The sequence below is a fragment of the Paramacrobiotus metropolitanus genome, unplaced genomic scaffold, assembly GCF_019649055.1.
Source record: "Paramacrobiotus metropolitanus isolate TYO unplaced genomic scaffold, Prichtersi_v1.0 Parri_scaffold0000004, whole genome shotgun sequence".
Lineage (NCBI taxonomy): Eukaryota > Metazoa > Tardigrada > Eutardigrada > Parachela > Macrobiotidae > Paramacrobiotus > Paramacrobiotus metropolitanus.
The window spans coordinates 2,165,469-2,186,138 of NW_026570224.1; the positions used below are offsets into that span (position 1 = coordinate 2,165,469).

At 41.8% G+C, this 20,670-nt stretch overlaps 6 protein-coding genes, 1 long non-coding RNA gene and 1 other non-coding gene across 8 annotated transcripts; 6 read left to right on the top strand and 2 right to left on the bottom strand.

The window, feature by feature from the left end:
- Positions 1 to 64: 64 nt before the first annotated feature.
- Positions 65 to 2,535, top strand: LOC129599165 (aminoacyl tRNA synthase complex-interacting multifunctional protein 1-like). The gene is made up of 7 exons (XM_055497319.1): positions 65 to 444; positions 564 to 859; positions 929 to 1,003; positions 1,067 to 1,168; positions 1,247 to 1,291; positions 1,369 to 1,657; positions 2,176 to 2,535. Exons 1-7 carry the CDS (start codon positions 363 to 365, stop codon positions 2,439 to 2,441), a joined length of 1,155 nt encoding a protein of 384 aa, XP_055353294.1. The 5' UTR covers positions 65 to 362; the 3' UTR covers positions 2,442 to 2,535.
- A 128-nt stretch (positions 2,536 to 2,663) lies between these two features.
- Positions 2,664 to 4,071, top strand: LOC129599186 (uncharacterized). The gene has a single exon (XM_055497342.1). It carries the CDS (start codon positions 3,331 to 3,333, stop codon positions 3,934 to 3,936), a length of 606 nt encoding a protein of 201 aa, XP_055353317.1. The 5' UTR covers positions 2,664 to 3,330; the 3' UTR covers positions 3,937 to 4,071.
- Positions 4,072 to 5,001: 930 nt separating this feature from the next.
- On the top strand, positions 5,002 to 7,001 carry LOC129599175 (GTPase-activating protein skywalker-like). The gene is made up of 4 exons (XM_055497332.1): positions 5,002 to 5,676; positions 5,855 to 6,061; positions 6,395 to 6,570; positions 6,660 to 7,001. The coding sequence occupies exons 1-4, from the start codon at positions 5,437 to 5,439 to the stop codon at positions 6,796 to 6,798; spliced, it is 762 nt and encodes a 253-aa protein (XP_055353307.1). The 5' UTR covers positions 5,002 to 5,436; the 3' UTR covers positions 6,799 to 7,001.
- On the bottom strand, positions 6,851 to 12,384 carry LOC129599157 (GATOR complex protein MIOS-like). The gene is made up of 10 exons (XM_055497310.1): positions 12,147 to 12,384; positions 11,546 to 12,055; positions 11,014 to 11,328; positions 10,788 to 10,906; positions 10,308 to 10,714; positions 8,310 to 8,927; positions 7,916 to 8,138; positions 7,719 to 7,830; positions 7,543 to 7,645; positions 6,851 to 7,236 (listed from the first exon to the last, which is right to left on the bottom strand). Exons 1-10 carry the CDS (start codon positions 12,268 to 12,270, stop codon positions 7,128 to 7,130), a joined length of 2,640 nt encoding a protein of 879 aa, XP_055353285.1. The 5' UTR covers positions 12,271 to 12,384; the 3' UTR covers positions 6,851 to 7,127.
- On the bottom strand, positions 9,155 to 9,293 carry LOC129580791 (U4 spliceosomal RNA). The gene has a single exon (XR_008689385.1). It is a non-coding gene; the product is annotated as a U4 spliceosomal RNA (small nuclear RNA).
- LOC129599194 (uncharacterized) lies at positions 11,213 to 12,045 on the top strand. The gene is made up of 3 exons (XR_008691891.1): positions 11,213 to 11,383; positions 11,453 to 11,727; positions 11,786 to 12,045. It is a non-coding gene; the product is annotated as an uncharacterized LOC129599194 (long non-coding RNA).
- A 214-nt stretch (positions 12,385 to 12,598) lies between the features above and the next one.
- Positions 12,599 to 15,957, top strand: LOC129602549 (G2/M phase-specific E3 ubiquitin-protein ligase-like). Its single transcript, XM_055501597.1, has 5 exons — positions 12,599 to 12,927; positions 13,176 to 13,782; positions 14,067 to 14,506; positions 15,010 to 15,411; positions 15,632 to 15,957. The coding sequence occupies exons 2-4, from the start codon at positions 13,179 to 13,181 to the stop codon at positions 15,409 to 15,411; spliced, it is 1,446 nt and encodes a 481-aa protein (XP_055357572.1). The 5' UTR covers positions 12,599 to 12,927; positions 13,176 to 13,178; the 3' UTR covers positions 15,632 to 15,957.
- A 3,079-nt stretch (positions 15,958 to 19,036) lies between these two features.
- Positions 19,037 to 19,967, top strand: LOC129602779 (drosulfakinins-like). Its single transcript, XM_055501928.1, has one exon. The coding sequence runs from the start codon at positions 19,265 to 19,267 to the stop codon at positions 19,679 to 19,681; it is 417 nt and encodes a 138-aa protein (XP_055357903.1). The 5' UTR covers positions 19,037 to 19,264; the 3' UTR covers positions 19,682 to 19,967.
- Positions 19,968 to 20,670: the final 703 nt, after the last annotated feature.

The following is a 20,670-nucleotide window of genomic DNA, read 5'->3' on the forward strand; positions in this document are numbered from 1 at the left end:
CCCTGTGGAGGGGTATATGTTGGCCAACTATGAAATACTTCGGCTCGGTAATAGTTGTGGGCATCCGAATAAATTCAAATTTTATTTGCAGTTTGCTAACTGAAAATTTCTCAGTTTTCTACCTGTTTTCCGTTTTCAGAAATTTTCTTGGTTCAGTTTTTGGCAGTTTAACATCTTTAATAAAACTAATAAGAAATAGATTCTTAATACCAGCAAGTTGGAGGCTGCGGTGTTTATTTATTTCTCCCTATAACGAATTGTCACTGTTGCTGTCAGTGACACAAGCAACTGCAAACATCTACCTAGATCTCGAAGCATCATAAGTGAATTGCATCATCCTGTTGACGGTGGCCTTGTTCCTGATGATAGCAGCTCAAGCACGTCGAATTTTCTTCACATCGCTCCTTTCTCACACTCCGATCAATTGCCGGCCATTACTCGCAGGTAAGTAATGCGGCCTTGTAGATGCCTTTGCCACATCGAACTCATTTTTAAGTTCCACGGCTTTCGTGGTCAGCTTATCGATGCATAGTTATTAGTTGTTGATACGTCGGGCTTTTCAGAACTGCAACTTGCAACACCGTGGACGTCGATTATTAGAATGGCTGCGAAGAAGATTGTGGATACCTTCAACGAGATCGACAACGAGATGGTTTACGTGAAAAACAAACTGGACTCTATTGGCAGTGTGATCAGCAGCGGCCAACACTCAGACGTGTCGGCCGGTGCGCTGCAGAAACTGAAGGATGAAAACAAAGAGCTGCAGCGTCAGATGTTGGAGATCATGAAACAGATCGCCGTGTACGATCTCCTAGAAGGAAAGCCACCGTTGGCTCTTAAAGTTTTTCTCCAAAAAGAGGTACAGTTTCTGCGCTGGCTTCTCACAACAGGTTGAGAAAATTTCTGGGAATATTATTTTATGCTATAGAAAACTAAATCCTCCAGCAACGAACCTCAGCCCGCTCCTCAAACCGTTGAAAAAACTGCGGAGGTACCGGAAGAGGTTTGTATTTGTGCTAATATGGCAGTACATAGACGGAAATTCATCGAAATTCGTTTTTTTCAGTCTCCTGCTGAAAAATCAAAGAGCGGTTCCGCCAAAAAATTAAAAGGAGCGGAAGACAGCGCGAAACCAGCCACTTCTCAATCTCAGACACCCTCAACCGAGGTAGTTTCCGATATTGAGTGCAGTGATAATTTTATTTTTTAAAGTGATAATTAAATGAAGTGCAATGTTTTCCGACAGACTGAGAGTAAGGGAAAAAGCAATAAAGCCGATAAAAGCAAACAGGTACGGTACAGTATATCTTTTCTTATGTGTGCACGTTACCGTGTTCCATACAATTGTACATCGTTTATCTTTTGCAGCCGGCGAAGTCAGGTGACGGTGGAGATCAAAAACCTGAAGGCACAGCGTCATCCGATGATTCCGTCACCGTGGCTCGTTTGGATATGCGTGTAGGGAAAATTGTTGAAGTTGATAAGCACCCAGATGCGGATTCACTGTACGTGGAGAAGATCGATCTGGGTGAGGGGCAGCCGCGAACCATCGTCAGTGGACTGGTCAAGCATGTTCCCATTGAAGAAATGCGCAATCGATTGGTCATTGTCCTGTGCAATCTGAAACCGGCAAAAATGCGTGGCGTTACATCTGAAGGTTTGTCATACTGCTTATGGTGTTTAGATTAAAAATTAATCAGTCTTCTGAGACTTTTGTTTGAACACAATGTGAATGCTGCTCGTGGCATGGACAGTTAAATATTTGCTTCCTGAAGTAGTTTATCAGAATAGTTCCTTTGCTTTTATCATTGATTGTTTTTTTCTTTATCATGTTCAATTGGGTTTGTTATAGTACATATCAGACCTGTGCAGTTATGGAAAATTCACCCAGAGTTAGAGTTAGGAGTTACTAGAAGCGTGGAAATTACGCTACGAGTTACGCTATTCATAAAAGTAAACCGAGTTTCGAGTTACTCAGGGAATTACGCTACCATAGACAATACATACAATTTTTGTGCGGGTTACGCTAGAGTTAAGTTTTCGGGGGGACGAGTTACGCTACAGAGTTATATTATAACTCGAAAATAACTCGCGTTAAGTTAAATAGTTAAAAATAACTGCACAGGTCTGGTACATATGTTGTAACGGTACATGTATCGACGGGTTGTGTTTCAGGAATGGTGATGTGTGCAAGCACTCCGGATAAAGTGGAACTTCTAATTCCTCCCAACGGCTCTCAGCCCGGTGATCGAGTCACCTTCGATGGATATCCCGGCACGCCTGATGACCAGCTAAACCCTAAAAAGAAAATTTGGGAGACGGTCGCTCCGGATTTGACGGTAGATGCAAATAAAACCGCTATTTACAAAGGTGTCCCATTTAGTGTTGCTGGAAAAGGGATCGTTGTTTCACCATCTCTTGTGAATTGTCCAGTGAAGTAAAGATTTGTGGTAGTCGGTAGGAACTTGATTCTGGAGTTTTGTCTTTAACATATGGATGGATTTCCTTCTTTTTCAAATAAAGCTTTAAATATGATCTTCAAAATTTTAGCCTTGTAATGCCGAATACGGTAATGCCGTTACGGTAGCATGCAAAAATCAGCTAACGGTAAATAAGTAGTTTATTTACGTTGTTTATACGATATATAAGTATAAATCATTTATTAAATTGACTACGTTTTTTATAAGCTTTGGTGCTCGGGTTGTAGAGCCTTGCTTGCTGTATCACGTTTTTTAGCAAATGCATGTAACAACGCTCTTACTACAGTACTCGTATGCATCGCAGATCTGCGGTTTGCCGGTATTTGTGCTTACTCACCATCAGATTCATACGCCGCGCAATATTTAGAGCGTGCAGAATGACTGCAGACTTGCGGAAAGCGCCATATTGCTTGACATGTCGGAGTTGAAAGGTATGTGGAGAGAATCGAGCACAACAAACAATGCCTGTAGCATAATGGAAAAGAAATTCATAAAGGAGCCGTCGTACGTTATGTCAGCTTTTCATTCTCGGAGAGATTAAGCAACGCATGACAAGCTGTCAAATCACGGGACCAGCAAAGTAAATAAATTGATTCCTAACGAACCGACGCCGTGTACGCAATGCTGGTTTTTATTGAAAACAGTGCCAAACCGTCCACACCTGACTGAGCATTATGCGGGAGAATTTTTGATAGCGGGCGGATCGTGCGCATCACTAATTCGCAACACCTTGTCATAATGTTTGTGGTTTGTCTGTTTGATTAAGTCGTATTATTGCTGTTGTTTTGTTGAAACCGCAAATTATATCTATTCATTCAGCGGTGGCACATTGGTATTTCCGGTGTGGAAGATGTCGGACAAATCATCCACAAATCTGCGTTTTATGCCGGCGGTCGATTACAACGACGCACAGGCGCTACTCATAAACGAAGCCAGTGCAAATTCCAAAGCCAGCATGAATATCATCGCGATAATTAACTGTTGTGAATGGCGAATAGGTTTCCGGATTTTTTGCGATGATATCGATACCGGCGATAAGATACTGGATCCCAGTCAAATGTGTCTGTTCAGTTTCAGTGTCGCAGCACCCGACGAGACACTGGTCTTCTGCCAGACGCTTGGCCTGAATCGCACTATGAACTTTGACGCGTGGGGCGGGACGGCGCCACGGGGACTGAATGTGTGGTCGCTGCTGCCCAGTCTGCAGGACGGACTGGCACTGTGTGGTCTACTGGTCAAGAAGGGATGGACGCCGGTTGGTTACACGGGTACGAGTATTGAAGAAGAGGACGAGGATGACAGTGATCAGGATAGCGATGAAGCTGGCAATCGCTATTTCCATAAGTCCACCGATCTGAAAAGTCCCGTGCCGGGATCCTGTACGAGTCCAGCGCAGAATGGCTTCCCGGATGCCTTTGTCCCCAACCGCTCTTTTGATCCCGGAACGCAAATTTGAAAACAGCTGTGTATGTCTTTTCCTTTGTATTTATTTGTTCTGCATTCTACTGACAGAAAAATATTTATTTAAATCTTTTTCGAATTCATTGAAACTTGCAGCTGCAGTTCAAAGCGTATGCAACCTTGTGTTGGTAGTATGCATATACTGCTCATAAACGCAAAGGTCATAATTATTATAGTATTTGCTAACCTATGTAGTGGCGTGGATCAGCGACAGTACTACCACGCAAACAGATATAGAACTGTAAAATATTAACCAGCAAAACCGTACGTAGTGCATATGAAGGAGACTTTACAGAGGAGACAAGTATGTACTCGTAATACGCGGCTATTCATATGCACTACGGCAAAGCTTAAATTCAGGTAGAACTGTAGTTAGTTGTAAAATGCTAGTGTTTACCCATTTATTAGCCGTGATGCCATTACATGTCGTCCATATATCGAATAGCTTTAATTACGAAAGAATTAATGATGAAATTTAATTCTTACTTACGTTTACGGCGGTTTACCAGTGTACCACCGATTTTCGCTGTTTATTTACTACTCGTAGTGAACAATTTCACGAAAGCTTAAGCTTGCATAATATTTGCTATTGCAGTTTTAGGCTTTATGGTTGGCTGATACAGTCCATGAGTACCGTGCATAATCTGTTCGCCATATTTGCTAGAAGCCTACAATAGAAGTACTGTACATGAAAAAAAGTTGGTCATTTGTATTTATGCGGTATGAGTTTGCAGCTGCACATTTGTAGCCTACTCTAGACAGCGCACAAGCGGGCTGCATTAAGTTCCAAAATATGCAAGTGAAATCGTGATAAGATAACAAAAACTGCGTAAACAGGAATGATTAATTTTATGCGGTGTGCTAGTAATAGTGAGAAGATCACGAATGGAGATAGAGTGATAAACCACGATCATACAACCGCAAACAAAGGGTCAAGAGCAGCTTGTTCAGTTGTTCTTCTGTTTAAACTCTTTTCACTTTGAATGCAGTGTGAGATAAGGATAAGGAAGTTGCACCTGCCGCAGAATTAGCTACTGAAACGTTGTAATCTGACCGAAACTGTGCTAACACAGTTTAACAGATATCGTTGCATAAAACTGATCTACATGTTCTTTGCAAGTATTGAAAGGAGCGTTATTTTCTATCTTTTCGTACAAAAATTGTTACTTTTTTGCTTTCAAAAAGCTGTTACCAACCAAAAGCGTTGTTGTTTCAAGTTGTTGTTGTTTTTGAGTGTAGTGAGGTACCGTCAGAAAATGCATATTCGTGCTTGAGTTTAGAGCTCGTCCGTGTTATCTGACGCGGTTTGTGGTTCATTTATGATTTCCGGAATTTCAGCATTACTACAGATCCGTATATGGGGGAAACATGAATTTGCGATAGTTGTAGATCAGTTTCGATAATTTTGGTGCAACTCTGCAAGTTCAAGTTCACTTGTGCAGTGTTCGTTATTAATGTGAAAAAAGCTGCTGGCCATTTCTGGGCGTGATCAAATATGGAGGTGCAATCCAATGATGGGAAAGTTGTCACTGAAAAGTATAACGTATTTGTTTTCGACCAGCCGGACAAGTACATTCAGATTGCTCGGGCTAAACTCAATTCATCCAATAAGGCCGAGAGTCCTGTTGCCAAAAAGGCGCCCAAACGACGTTCAGTTTTCCATTGGCTTCAGAACCAATGGAGTGTACCCAGGGATCCAATTTGCACCAAAGAAAGCATTCTCACCACAGACACGGTACGCTCGATCGTAATCATGATTAGAGTATTTTAATGTTTTACCGCAGTTTTTCGCACGTTACACACCATTCTTGAGATCGACAGAGATCTGATCATGCGAAGTTCATGTTTTTAGATCATTTATCATGAACTGGCTTTATTTTTTGTTGTTTTTTAATGATTTTCGTTTGCCGTAGCTGGAAGCACTACATTTTTTCTTGCCTCTTCGATTTCAAATTGGTCAGTCCAGTCAAGTATTCAATTCACTGGACGACGGCGTCAGCATCCAGAACTTCCTCCACAAGATGGGGCCATACTGCGCCTCGTTAATCGCCGTAAAAACTTCCCGCAACGAAGTGTTCGGAGCGTTTTGCAGTACAAGCTGGAAAGATCGCCATGAAAGTGTGAGAAGATTAAAACTGTACTAAAATTAGAGTACTATCTGAGAACTGAAAAGCGTGAGACGTGATTTTGAGCTTACATTGGCATGCATACTGTACTTGTACGCGGCATGATATTGACGATGATATTGTATGTATGTATGACCATTAAAATTAATTTTATCGTTTAATGTTGGCCTGACGCGGCCTGCATATGTATTGGTAGGATGCTAATCATATTAGGAAGCCGTATGTACAAGTAATCGTACTGAAAATAAACAATTCAAATAAACACCGATCTGCAAGAATAGCTGCCCATTGTAGTTCTAACTTCATGTCATTCGCTGTTTCATATAGAAAAAAGATCTGAAATTTTTCGGCACCGGAGAAACGTTTTTGTTTTGCTGTTCACCGAAATTCCGCATATTCCCCTGGGTCGGATGGACACGGAACGAGCTGGTCGATGCGCCGGTGGAGCTGTCCAGCTCACTATTTTTGGCTGCCAATTCCAGTACCATAGTTATCGGTGGCGGGTAAGTTTCTGTCTTTTTTATTGTTAAACCCTTAGGATCAACACCTGACCATAAACTGAAGTACGTAACACCAACGACTGTTTTTACAGCGGGGATTCCGGTATCAGATTTTTGTCGGATCTGTCGCGAGGTTACACCGGGCCATGCTCAACATTCAACAGCCCTCCATTGTGCGATTCTCGTGATTTTCTCGTGGCTGTGATCGAAGCTTATGGGCTGAATTACTAGAAGCCGTGAACGCTATTGTATTGTGCGAACGAACAATAACGCGATCTCGATGCTATGCAGGAAGCTTTAATTATTATGATAATCAGAAAAGAATCAAGATGAGACCGCCTGGGAAAAAATATACAAATAATAAATAAGCTTTTAGAAAATTTCGATTTTTACAATATGAATGCCAAAAAAACGGGTATAGAGAGTTAAGTCATCGGTTTAATAAACATTGGACGGAGCAAGTAAACCACTTATGTAGAACAATCAAAAAACAGTATATCCTATGATTCCTATCACATTTCAGCGAAGTAAAAATCAAAACGTAAAATTCTATGTCACAGTCAATTAGATGTGGCAATCCGTCGTCTGTTGTTACTAACTGTGGCACATCCATTCTCGATCACCATGCACTTGCAACCACATCCAGTAACTGCGCACTCCACATGATCCCTAAATTAGGAAAAAATATCGTTCGCAATTAATCCCCAGAAAGTTCTGAAAACAATTTTGATGCCTTAAATAATAATTATATTAATTTGAAATATCCGAATTATGTATAAAAAACATTCCTCTAAGCGTTTACAGGAAAATAAAAATATTCAGTAATGAAGGCTCCAAAGTCCCAACAACGGACTTTACTGAAGAGCTGAAGTTCCTTATTAGAAATTTCAGTTAATATATGACTGAATAAATAAATAGATGCTGCCATAAAAATACATGTTATGGCTTTATAACGCTTGCGGCGCACGTACGTACTTAAACCATTCCGCTAGGTGGGAAGCATGTCCTCCATGGCGACAACTCTGACACCAAGTGAACCATTTGTCTAATGGATTAATTTTTTGTGCTTTCTTAACACCTGCAATTTACGGTTTATAAAATAACTGTTTAATTTGCAACATGAAACTAGCAACTACAAAAAGAAGACTCACTTTCATCATCAAATTCACCCGTTACGAACCCCATGTTTGTCGGCGTCCCCATATTTATTTGGCATAAAGCGCAACGTGGAAGTGTTTTTCCACAACTGGTGCAGGTCATAACCTATCAATTTTCAAACACATGCTTCAGTACAGCAGGAATCTTAAACGCCGTGATTTCCTGTGTAGTAGTTTACTTATCTGCTTACTTTTGGTATTTCGCTAACATTAGGAGTCCTTGGAAAGTTGAGCAGCTTTTCACCTCGTGCGCTGAAAGACTGGTTTCCGGTAGTATGACTGACGGCTTTGCCACAGAATGTGCAGGTTGCTGATATCTGCCGCGGTATTCTGGGGCCACCACCTTTTATACGGCTGTTGTAAACGTCAAATGTGGCTCTTGCGTCCCAAAACATCCAACTGTCCAACACCTCCCTACGGAAAAAAAGGTCAAGCTCACGGAAGTAACATAGCACCGCCATCTAGAAACAAGCAAAACTACAAACGAATTTTTTAAAAATACGTTTGATGGAAAGGAAAATAACGAACAATTACAAAAATCCGGAACAAGTTCTAGAAAGTGGATTGCCTTCATTATTCCCATACCGGTAATTTTCAATCCATTGGTGACACCGCTGGTCTTCTTGCCATTCTCTTGTAGTGACAATGGCCATTAGCAGACTAGCTGTCTGAACATCACTTGTCCTATCAACGTAACTCTGCACGAGGTCTACTCCTTCCGAACCAAACCCTGTCAGACACAATCCTTCCAAAATTCCCCTGGACGTGAACTTCTCCGTTAAATCTTTGATGAATTCCGCCAGTTTCTGATCGGGGAAAAACATACAGGCAAAAGCTAATCGGTCTTCCAATTCCATTTTATCGTCTTCCGCAATCTTACGGAATGTTGCATCACGACTGGACGAAAGGAAAAGAAAAATATTCCGGATGTAGGGTAAACCGATATCAGCTCCCACATTCAAGCAGGAAGCATGCCAAATAGATTCCTCACTGGTGAAGCCCGCTAGAGCAACGGCTATAATACTGTACAGTTTGTCATCTTTCGATTTCTTCCCGGCTTCTTGGAGAATTTCAATGGCTTTCTCAAGGTTCATATGAAAGACACAAATGGCAGCGGCACGCTCGAACTGTTCTTGAGACAGCAAGTACTCAATGGTGGATTCCCGAGAAGTGCCCCATCCACATAGTCGAAGAATCTTATGTCTAAAACAGCCGAGTGAACAATGCACGGGAATTCATAGTTAATACTAGCACTTGTGCTTAACTAACTAATGAGATTTCAAATCACTCGAGATGAGATTTCAAATTACAGCAATCACAGCAAACCTCTAAGTTTAAAGCAGCAGAAACCTAACAAACGCTGACGGTTCGGTTTACAGATTACGGAACTAAGCCTAGCAGTTCCCATTCCCCTTTCTTTCATTTATTCTGCCCTTCCGGGCATCCAAAAATTGCATCACCCGAGGATATCTCACCCCAAGCGTGCGGGTAATTGGTAAAAGTTTTCAATTAGCAATAACTATTCCTCTGCTAGGCATCATGGGAATAGTACTGCCCGTGCACAAGGCTAAAGATAACATACACAAAGCCGCTGAGAGTGGTACCCAATAACAAATTCAAAAAGCGTCATCGCTACAAAATTTCTGCTCAAAATGCTTGAAGCACCTAAACAGTTGATACCATTCTTCTGCATAGTCTATGCAGAAAACATTATGAGAAACATTATCAAATTTCGAAAACGTAATTTTGATGCGTCCTTTTAGGAGATACACAGAAAACAAAAGCAGAAAACATGCTCCCATCAAAATGGGAATGAGTGGACACTAGGCTACCGGATAAGTAAACAGGTAAAAGCCACCTTGGAAGGCAGCTATTTCTACAAATAAAAAATAGCACGCGGTCGCCGCCTAAGGTAGTAAATACTCGACAGAAAATCGAAATTAAATTATCGGAAGCATTAACAAACTGGAAGCACTATTTACCAGACTTGGCCCATTTTCGCTTTTCCCACTTTCATCCCACCCCCACCTTCACAGTTTAATTCCCAGCCCAGCCCACCTCCGGCTACTCAAATTTTCAGCCCATCTCACCTTTTCGATCTCATCTTCATCCCCATTTTTTACAGGCTCAACGCCGCTACTTGTGCAAGTTTTCTGCACACGACAGAATTGCCGGGCAAAAAAAATTTCGGTTTTTAAAAGAATATGCTCACTTATTGAAAATCCGCGGAGCGCAAAAATTTTGTTTTTGGAGCTCGAATGGTGCATTTTACATGCTTCAAGCGTGGAAAACAGATCAAAATATCAAAAATTTTTATTTTTATTTGTTTTCTTGGTCCCATCCCATCTTTCAACAATCCCAGCCCATCTCACCTCATCTGCGCCTCTTTCCCACCTCATCCCCATTTTCACCTAAAAGATGAGATGGGCTGGGAAAAATGGGGAAAATTTTCACCTCACCCAAAAGATGGGCCAAGTCTGCTATTTACTGCAAAGTGTAGTACAGAAACAATCGCTACCGGGTCCATCAGCCCTAGTAGAAAAAACATTCAGAAATTTTGCAACGTCATGTTTATATTCGAACCTTTCGTCGTTTACGAATGTGGTAATGCCTCCTCCTCTCCCTTGTGGTTGTGGAGAAACCCAACCGACGGTTTCTGCTCGCGTTGACTCAGATTTTATAGGTTTACCAAACAAGATACTGCGAATTCCTCGAAAACTTATTCCTTCCACAAGATCGAATCTCTCTATTGCACGAATTAATTCCAACCACTTCCACATGGCTTCTGGTTCCTTATCCCCGCTCACGAGCGGGATGTTATCTAGGAAATTTTCTGTTTTCATTCCATAAGAATTGACGGCACGGAGTTTCATGCGCACAGATATGTCTTCATTCACAGCTCTCATGATAGGCTCAGGGGCATCCTGGTCCGTAAGATATTTGATATCACGACCACATGCCCACAATAAGTGGTGGTTCTTCGACCAGTTCTACAATGATAACAGACATCATAACACTACCATTTTTTAACCGTAGCAGATCGTTGTTTCGTAAATGGCTTACCAACGTCATCCGCTCCAGAATCTGCAGATCATACATCTGATTGTTGGAGCTCAGAAGCAGTGTGCGATTTTCTTGCTTTGGATGCCATGAGAAAGCAGCGATACTTTTCCCTTCGGTAACTAAAAAAATATATTCTAGTCGCACTTGATCCTTACTCGATGTATTAGAACTACCACTCATTGAGAAAACAATGTAATTAGAGCCAAAAAAAATTTTGGACGCTTACCACTGACAGTCCGTTCCAACAGAAACGGTTCATAATCTTCTTGAGTATGAGAATGCGAATACTGCACATCGAAGAGACGGAAATCAGGTGTGTCTCGTAAAGTGAAGCCCAACAGCCCATACCGGGTCGGACTCCATGCAATTTGCGCCACAGGTTTATGCACATCTTGGCACACAACAAATTTATCAAAATTACGCAGGTCCCAAATAGCAATCTGATTGTCCTGAAAAGAGGCCAGACGATATTCGCCGAACGGGTCCGAGCACGCTCCATACACTTGTTTGGCGGTATTTCCGCGTGGTTGCTTCGAAGACTCTAGATAAAGCAGAAAAAGGGGAGAAATTCAAAAACCAGAATAACCACAAAAATGGTACGAGCTTGTAGCGTGTGCATGTGTGAAGCGCGCACATCTATAGTTTAATCATCAGCCTGCTTTCAGCGCTATTATTACCGCTGCGCGAGCAGTGAATTGAAAACGATGCGGAGCAAGGCAGATCATTTTCCCCGGCACACGGAGTGCAATTTTTCTTACCTCTGATATCGTAAACCTTCAAACCCTTCCCAAGAAATCCAGTCAGCAGTGTTTTTGTTTTATTGTGAAACCAGGAGCAAGACGCCACATGTTCTCCCGCTCCGAACTCCACAACGGCTTTGGTCTCGTTATCAACGCGACTGTCGTCCCTGGATCCACTGCCTCCAAGAGACGTAACCGAGGTAAAGATATCATATACAAATAACGAATGGTCATTTTTATAGCGATCCAATCCCGCAGCGATCAAATTGGGATCAGTAGCGTTCCACGCCACGCAATTGCACGGGCGGAGATACCGCGGCGCAAATTCCTTATTCTGCAGCGTCCGAAAACTGTCCCGGCCACTGGAATCCTGTTGGAAACCGACAATCACCACTTTGCCATTGGCCGTACCAGCTGACAAGAGGCGACCAAATTCAAATGTCGGACACCAGTCCAAGCATCGCACACACACCGAAGCGTTCGAAGAGACGACGGGGCATGCATGCGTCCGGTTGGACAGCATCACACCTGAAATAAAGACATAACAAAAATTGGTACTGTCTCAAAAGCAGTAGACAATGTACATCGTGATTCGTGACTTTGCATCGCGATGTCATACTTTGAGCCGTCAAGGGTCCATCTGGATAATTTTCCACCTGATACAACGTAACAATATCCGCCGCAAGTTTAACAAAAAGATTTTCCTCATAAGGCGACCATCGAATATCCAGCGTGGTACCCATGATTCAGAAGTGATCCGAAACTACCGGGGAAAGCTAGCAGATGGCTAACGAATGCTCCTGAAATCTTAATTTTGCAAAAATTAAAAACATTGAATTTAAATCGTAAGTTAAAATTCATTCCTTAATGACAGCTGAACTTATTTCCGAAGTAGCATGTGCGAATCGCTGCCCACACTATTATTATATGTAGCAGTGCTGTCTCCCCAGAGGCGATAGACCTAACGACAAATCGGGGTGTAATGGTTTGGACAGGCTTTTACTACTTATTTCGTTATCCATCGAACAACGGTAAAAAGTGCGGGCTCCGCTACCACATTTCAAATCCTGTTTCCCGCGGGTTGAAAAAATATAATAAGTTATCATAAATGATTAGTAAGACTAATTACTTACAATTGTTAACAATGTTCTGAAACATTTTAAGGTTTGGAAGTCTTTTTAAGTTTTAATGAAATCTAAGTAAAATAACGAAAAACTGCACGAAGAAGAGTGCATGTTTCTCATACGGCTGCACCGTGGTTGACAGCATAATATTATTTGTGCGGGAGGCAGAAAGTGTAAGACCTGCTGCGTGTGGAAATTGTTTTTCCATTTACTGTATTCGTTTCCGATCAATTTGGATTATCTTGAGACAGACCGAAGGATAACCTGGACATCGAGGTATGTTGCGCCAGTTGCGTGGATTTCACTGTTTTCGCTTACGATTCTTATCGTTGAATACGTTCATTACCGAAGGATACAGTAGTATTTATGGCTGGTGAGACTAGGAGCGTGTACCTGGTAACTATCAGCCTGTTGCAACGTATGCTGACGTGACGGAATTCGATTCGAAATCTGCCTACTCAAAGGCGCTTTGTCGATCCATAATGGTGGTAACATTGTAAATTATTTTGCCCTCGATTTACCAGATCATGCCACGTTCCCTGGTGAACGTTTCCACCACCAGCTCACACGAAAACCAACCGCGGGAACCGTCTGTCTACGTAATCTCCAGTGATTCCGACGATGAAGACGGAGGTGAATACATACGCAACTTGAATCGCAAACGTCGCTCCTCTACACGCAGTGATGATGGAGACACTGTCAGTACTCCGGCGAAACGGCCACCTAAAAGAGTGCGCGGGGGATCGCGTCAACTGGCGCAGCGAAATACGCGTGGACGTCTGCTACAGGCGTCGACATCCGCCCAGTCCGCGGAGGACGAGTCATCAGCTGTTCAGCGTCCGCAGCGAGCACGGAAAGCTGTGGTGCACTATTGCGAAGAAGCTAACGGCCACGATGAGGTACCGCCGCCAGCCAAAGTGAAAAAAGACAACACTACGAAGGCTGTAACTGCAGCCAATCCTCCGTCTGCAACGGATGGAGCGCTCAGATGCATCTTATGCGAGCGCACTGGGACCGACCGCAACTTGTATTTTCGCATGGATTCCGAAAACGGGCTTAACGCACATTATCTCTGTATGTTCACGGCGAGCAATCTTCATCAGACAGAAGATCCTCGTTCCAAGGAGCCTGGTACGATGAAGCTGTTAGCTAGGAAGATCTTTATTTTAAAATTTGACTTTTAAATTACAGTGAAATAAACATCACATTTTTATTTTCTTAGGTTGTTTCAGATTAGTCTGACGTATTTTGTAAACTGCCAGAATTTAAGCTAATAAGTTAATACAGTATAAATTCCATTTTTATAGCAATGGTATCAACAATGGTGGTAATTATTGGTGCATATTCCTGATTTACCAGATGCAGTGACTGTGATGTGTCCGTGACAATTACTGGAATAATATCCGTGTTTTTAGGTGTTATATGCGGTTTTAAAACGGAAAACGTTCGCAAGGAATACATACGTTCCCGGAAACTTTTTTGTATTTACTGTAAAAAGCGTGGAGCTGCCGTGGGTTGTAGCATCGCGAGATGCAAAGCGACGTATCATTATCCTTGTGGCGTGGAGAATAATTGCTTTTTCAGTTTCACGGGATCATTCGAGTCGTTTTGTCCTCGTCATATTCCTGTCCAGCAATTTCCTCGTCCGAAAGACATGAGCACTGTTAATACGCAGTGCGTAATTTGTTTGGATGAACCCGATCTGAAGGACAAAGTGAATACGCTAATTACTACTTGCTGCTACCGGGCAATTCACCGAGATTGCTTAGCGGGTTGCGCTGTAAATTCTGGAAAGCATCATTTGAAATGCCCAGCATGTAATGAAGTCAACGATTTTCGCGATTTTTGTGACAAGGTACGGAATCACCACGATCATCGGTGTGCATTTTATTTGATCAATCGTTAGTCATTTAGACTATTAGTATATGATAGTTACTCATATTAAGAATCGAATATAGGTAAATGTAAATAACTTATTCGGACTGCTGTATTTGTGTGACTGCTTTAATACCTTATCAGTGTTTCCTACGCTGTTTTTGCAGAATAAAATAATCAGATAAAAAGTACAGTACCTTGTAAAAATGTTTTTTTTTTATATTTCGATAAAGTATGGAGACGAGCATTTTCGTTGCATTATTGAAAGTCAAAAATTTTTATTCACTTAATGGGCACGAACTTAGTGTGCACTTAGATCAGTTTTTATTGAGTTTGTTGTTTCTCAGAAAGTCGGCGTACTGAAAGTCTGACTGCGGAGTCATCAAGTAGTTCTGTACGATCTCTTGAAATCTGAAGTTCTTTATGACAGTAGAAGTAGTGTACAAATGCTGACGAATGATTTTCTTGCTGTGGTTTGAGTAGGTTGGAATTCACGTGCCGAACGCCGATGCGACATGGTTAGCTGAAGAGTATGCGCGGGAACAAGCGGAGGACGAGGCAGAAGCGGAGGAAGTGCGTTGTGCCGCTGGTGACCTATGCCGATGTCCCAATGGACTGGCATTCGATGAGGATATTCAAGGGCGCGATTGGAATATTGAGCGTTGCCATCAGGGATGTGGAAAGCTGATGCATGCTGGATGCATGACTCAGGTGGGAAAAACGGGAAAGAATCGTCATAACTACTGCAAGGATTGTTACGATTTGGAATTAAAAATTGCCGCACAACTCGGTCGATCTGCTCTGGATAAGGGTCGTCGCGAAGAGTCCAGTAGTCCGGAAATTCCGGTGACACCGACTCGTTCTCGACGTGGCAATCGCTTTTAGGTACGTATATATGGCTCTCAGCCTTGTTCAAGATATCAGGAAATAAATCAGATACAGTAACTTTCTGTGATTTGGCGTTATGGACGTTGTCTTTTTCTGGAAAAATTGCCATTTTCGGAGCTAGAAATACTGCTTAATCGTACATACCCTGGTACTGTTCTGTAAAGCTTACTAGCATTCGATTTACTGTTTACAGTAATAATTATTTGTCTTATTTCAGGTTCTACTTGTGCGCTTCTGTCCGTTCTGTGGACACTCACAATCGCCTAGGCTGATCTTTGCACTTTCTTTTCTTTAGCACTTAACGCGTTTAGCGGAGCTTTCCGCGAAACTTGATCAGTTATTGTATTATATTTTTTGCTTCAATTCCAGGATTTTTTTCTCTTTATTCTTGATACTATCCAGTGTCCACTTAGACTTAGTTATATTTTCGCTTCTGAGACAAAATTTATGTCATCCGGTAAACTAGTGTTATCTTGCGAGTTACACGGAATGTTTGTGAAACCAACTTCAGTGTACGCTTTGTTGATAAAAAAATACAGTCGACTATGTATGTGTACGTACTTCTGAAATGTAATTACGTACACGAATACACATAGTACGGAATTTTCCAAGGAAACCCCTAATTTATTTTCCGTCCTCGCCATCATTCGCATACGCCTGTACACTGTTTGCATCTCCTGACTGTAAGCCGAGCAAGTAATGGTGGCGGTATTCTGATGATGACCGAGATAGCAATCGAGACTGTCGGAAAGGAATGTTTCCTGCACTTACCAGAGCGACTGTATTTCGACATGCTGTTCGAGAGTGGTTTTGGGATATTGATGGAAACCATTATTACGTCAAATTCGACGAATCGTCGTTTTCAGCAGCTGATGCTCAAGTTATGGCGAGTAAGTATTCGAATGGTCTTATGACTCTTAACTATTAATAAGTTTGCATTGTGTAGATACAGCTTGGTTTTTCATCGTTTCCCGGTAATCAGAGAGCCGGAAATGGTGTTTCCGCCCCTGTGTAACAAACAAAAACGAATTTTTCCGTAACTTCTTCGGAATCAAGAGCTGGTAGTGACGGTACACACCCGCGGAAAGTGATTATTCCGTTCATTTGACCAGAATAATCACAACTCTACTGTTATTTTTGTTAGGTTATTATTATTATTATGAAGGCACGTGTATTAATATCCAGAAAGTGCGTGCTGCGGGAAACATGTCTGTCGAAAATATTTATCCTCCAGCTCAATAAAGAACGCGATGCTCCAGCGTCGATACATGTATTTTGGAAGTCACGCGTGTTGGACATGTAGCGGATTCTGCAACAAAACGTTCATGATTTCGCTAATAGCGGCTGACATCACAGCGATCGCACATCCCGCAGCACCGGGCCGTAATGTCATAGAACACAGACAGTGTAACATACTGACATTTTCATTGAAATTAACTGAATACGACATGGAAATTTAGTCAGCAAGGGATGTCAGGGATGTCCAAAAGGTTGCCGGTGGTGACTGCCGAACGGTGCCAACGTATGACGTATTGACTACGAACAGTATCTCAGAAAGTCAGAATACTACTACTGGTGAAGCAACTACATATCTATATACCGCATATTTGTATTTCGTATGCGGCATTTTTGTCTATCTCTTGCAAAGTGCAATAAATAGAAATATTATTGTTTTATACATTGTACAATGTACAGACGTGTACCAAAGTCATATCGAAGTGTGCCAAAAGTACAATACATACATATTGCTCTCGTGGACAACCATTAATTAATCAACCGGAAGCAACCGCATTTTGCTCATACAGTGGGGTAATTTTCTGCCAGATCCATGCGTACCCGGATAAGTACGTACGTAAAAAGCAGTCGCATCGCCGGGCGTGAGAAGACTATTAGGGAACACCGTTAATTAAATAATAGTGGAGTAGGTATTGCACACTTCACCACGCGAACACTGTACTTCCAGACAGCTGATGGAATCGGGTTCTGTACGAGTAGAGTTTATAAACATGGTCTAATTTTTAATGGCACTCTTCTTATGTAAAAATTATAATTACTGACCTTTATTCCTGTCATCTGATATCACAGTTTTTTAAAATGCTTTTTTTGTTATCTGCCATACACGCTACACCATTTAACATGTACACATGCACACAATCGAACAAATTTATCGGCATAAATCCGGGATCGCAATAAGTGAAATTGTTTAAGGATGTGGTATAATGATTCCTGCAACGCCTATCCTTGGAGTCGACGCGCGGCGGGCGTTGAGCAGGTCACAAACCGGAAATTTGATTCTCACCACGTATTCGGCAAATCTGTGAAATCTTTTGTAAACTGGCAACATGCATCACAGAGATTACACAGAACGTCCGTACGCGCCTCCCGTAATTTACTAAAGTCGTCAGTGGGCGCGAAAGGATGACCATCGACAATCGCGTTTCAATTAGACTTTACATTTGTTGCGCTACTTATCGCGCCGGATAAAAGGAGCACGTTCGAAGCTCCGGTTTTGGTCAGCGCGTCGCCTTCTGCGTATTTTGTCGTGTCAATGTAATTATGACCTTTCGCCAATTCTTAATGAAAGAGCAACATTCCTGTTGACTCTCCCGCAATCAAGTTAAGTGACGTCTCATACCGATGCAATATATCTGGGACAATCCCACTTAATTTGTTACATCAGTGATTCAGTATGCGTGATCAAGTCAACTCTGGAATTTGCCAATTTTTTATAACTGAGCGCGCTGACTGATTAATGCCGCACCGTACGCCGTATAAGTACAATACAATACAGTACATCGTAATGATCGTATAGAACTTCTGTGGACCACAAGTTACTTAGCGCTTACAGCATAAGCTACTGTAGTGAACCAACAGTTAAAATATATTCGAGCATTCTTACACCTGCATTTTTTAATATTCGACCGCTTTTCAAATTCATGGCTTAGTGCATGGCACATTGGCTAGCCAAGAGCTTAGTGGTATGATGTGACAGTTCGATTGTGTGCTAATTATGACGTAGTAATACTGAAATGAGCAGGTTTCAAAAAATATAACACAAATGAGCGTGATCACAGACGGATAGATAAGTGGATTGCGTATTATCCGTTTTAAAAGATGAGAATTCTCATACGTCACTTAAATTGCACATGCCATGGTCAGCAAAAAGGACATCCAGCACATACTGCCATCACCCGTCAACGACGATATCGGTTTAAGATGGAAATCCACGTAATTACGTATTATACTAGAACACCGACGTCAAGCGTTTGATATAGTAGCTAATAACAATTTTCTTCTTCATACAGTAATACAGTATCCACTTTTTCGCTTTAACACCGGTCAAACTCTACTCTGTGACAATACGTACGCAGCGATTTATGGGTCGGATCGGAATGTAAATCCAATTACTGGTCGGAACAATATATGTCTTTACATTAGGGGGTGCATGTCGTGGCGGGATTGGATGGTAAAAAAGCATCTGATTACCGCTGTCTGGGATAATAAGAAAGCGGAAAGGCTGCACTTACCCATCGATCGACAAAAGTGCTTTCACTGGGACCAACGTCATCGATACGCCGACGCTGGTTGCACCGGTATCGGCAAAATCCAGTTAGCTCTCCCACATAAGCGGAACAATATATGTCATGCATATAATAACACCCTGCAAAGAGACAACAGAAACTTCATTTCATCAGACTGCATGGTTCAGATAGCAAAAATAATATTATATAATTTGTATTCAACTATTTTTAATCGGGATATAATTGGACAATAGTTGCCATTATTTCGCAGTATTCCGAGGTAGAATAACGTTCGCAGTTGTGACCTTTATCAGCTGCCCCTATACACCATGAATGCTGCTAGTGCTGTGGCTTTTGCGCTGATTCTCGTCTTACTTCCCATGGTGATTCTGTCCGCCGCGGTGCGGCCGGTATCTGATGAAGGCGTGGGGAAACTGCTACCAGAGAACATCGATGTCAAAGGCGATATTGACGCATTTAACATGCTCTCTGACCTGAGTGACCCGGCATATTACCGACTGCGCAGTGTGGGCATGAAGCGTGATCCATTTGCCGAGTATGGACACTTCCGGTTCGGGAAACGGGCGCCGGCTTCCTTTGCCGACTACGGACATCTGCGATTCGGCAAGAGAAGAGGTCCCAAAACGGCCAGCTTTGCCGACTACGGTCATCTGCGTTTTGGGCGATCGGTGGATGAATCAGAAATCTACAAGCAGGATTTCGATGATATCAATGATTTTGAGTAAGACTGATGGCTGGTTGCAGTTATTTGCTATAAATGGTTTGTGATGCCAAGAATGCGGTATATAGCAGCTGTAATACGTATACCGTTGTGCTGTAACATTATCAGGTGTGAATCTGAACAACTTAATTTGTAGTTTGCGTTTTAACTGGTAACGAGAGCTCACATATGTCTTACTCTGAGTCTCTGAGTACAGGGTTTTCGCGACAGATAATTTAAGCTGTTATACGAAAATGTTGTACAAATGTGTTGTAAGAAAATGTGGTGGATTAAAGGTGTTTGTACTCGTACATATTGTTCGTTGCATTTGTTTCTCTCTTTTAATCCTGTGTGCTTACATTCATCAAAGGTGGCACAATTATTTATAAACTTAGAAGTTTATGCCGTACTAAATAGAACGTGCAAATATTGCAACTATACTGCGTGGTAGTTCAATAGTTCAATAAAAAATTACTACGTACGAGTACAGTCGATGGCTGTGAAATATATATGAATTACGAGCAGCTAGTGCGCTCACCTATTTCTGCAAGACAGTACTTACTATTACCTTTGGCTTCATACCCAAATAATCCAATGGTTATGCGCGCTTTAATGACTTCCACAAATTAAAAAGAACGCATAAATGATAGTGTTAAGAAATGATTTAAATGATAGTAATAGTGTTAACGATAGTATTCACGATCAGAAATAGTTGTGCTTCCCACGTCTGTTGTCTACATAAGATCAACCAAATATTAAACCGCTTAAAACAAATAAGTTGTTTCGCAAAAGACTGCAGTTTTCAGCATTAAAGTCGAGTTTGAGTGTCTTACTTGTCATTACAGATATGTTTGTCCTAAGTTAAATATGCTTTGCTTTACGTTTTTAATTGGTATCTATTGTTTTTTAAGGATAATATACGACCAGATAAACCTTTACTTAAAATTGTAGTAGGATGCTTACATTATACACTTACAAAAAGTTGCATGTCGTAGAGTGCCTGCAGATTTGTCG